Genomic DNA, 1,032 nt, shown 5'->3' with positions numbered 1-1,032 from the left:
ATAAAGCATTTCAAAAGTAATTCTTTTGATAGTTAACCCCTGAAGAAAATAATAATGATATTATAAATTACAAATATTTTCATAGGATAAATAAGTCAGAACATTATCAAATAGGGCCAAAAAGAGAGATTTAAAGATTGCTGATGTAGTTTCCTAGGAATCCAGGAAAACCTCTCTCTCGTGCGTGTGCTCTTTTTTTTTTTTTTACTATTACAAAAGTTTAATAAAAAAGTTCAATATGAAAATGCGTATGACCTGATTTTTATATTGTAGTAAAACAGGTGCTTTGGAGAGAGGACATGTGGAAGCAGTTGATTTCTTCTGATGAACACACCCATTGTTTATAGTCATTCTAAGGCTTCTAACATGATGCCACTATTTCCTCATATTACCACCATTCCAGTATTGTTCTGTGGCCCACCAGCTGCCATCTCCACACATTCACCTATCACAAGATTCATAAATGGATCAAACCCCCACAATATTCCTTGGACATGTCTACCACCATTTAATTTCAATGATAATTTCTTGCCCATAAATATTTTCAACTCAGGAGAGTGAGCTTTGATCATGGTGTCTACTCAGCCAGGAACATCTCTTTTTTAAAGGATTCAGGTCCCAAATTCTTACCTAGACTCTACAGAGACTGAAAGATGCAGCACATGTGGATTAATTATTTTTGCTTCTGTGTAATGCACTAGAATACAGCTCCCCAGGTTTCATTCAATAAATGAGCCCAATCCCTTTTTCTCCAGGCATAATTCATGATTGAGCACCATTTTCTCTTCAAATCTAAATTAATGTGAAACCAGTGGTAGTTTTGCTTATGAGTGTTAGTACTTAATCTGTTCTACATGGCAAGTCGTTTAATCTGTAATATCACTTTATGGATTTTGTCTTTTTCTATTACCCTATTTAAATTACCCTATTAACATAAGCGTGTAACTAAAGATACTCTAAGGATGTAAACAAAATAAACCCTGAGAAAAATATGTGCTGTCATTATGAACCAAAGAGTCTGCCTTCTGAAGA

General features: G+C 34.3%; 1 protein-coding gene across 1 annotated transcript; it reads right to left on the bottom strand.

The window, feature by feature from the left end:
- Positions 1 to 383: 383 nt before the first annotated feature.
- LOC113253662 (small nuclear ribonucleoprotein G-like) lies at positions 384 to 572 on the bottom strand. The gene has a single exon (XM_044383549.1). It carries the CDS (start codon positions 570 to 572, stop codon positions 384 to 386), a length of 189 nt encoding a protein of 62 aa, XP_044239484.1.
- Positions 573 to 1,032: the final 460 nt, after the last annotated feature.

This window comes from Ursus arctos, unplaced genomic scaffold (genome assembly GCF_023065955.2).
Source record: "Ursus arctos isolate Adak ecotype North America unplaced genomic scaffold, UrsArc2.0 scaffold_20, whole genome shotgun sequence".
Lineage (NCBI taxonomy): Eukaryota > Metazoa > Chordata > Mammalia > Carnivora > Ursidae > Ursus > Ursus arctos.
This window is presented reverse-complemented; position numbering and strand designations above follow the sequence as displayed.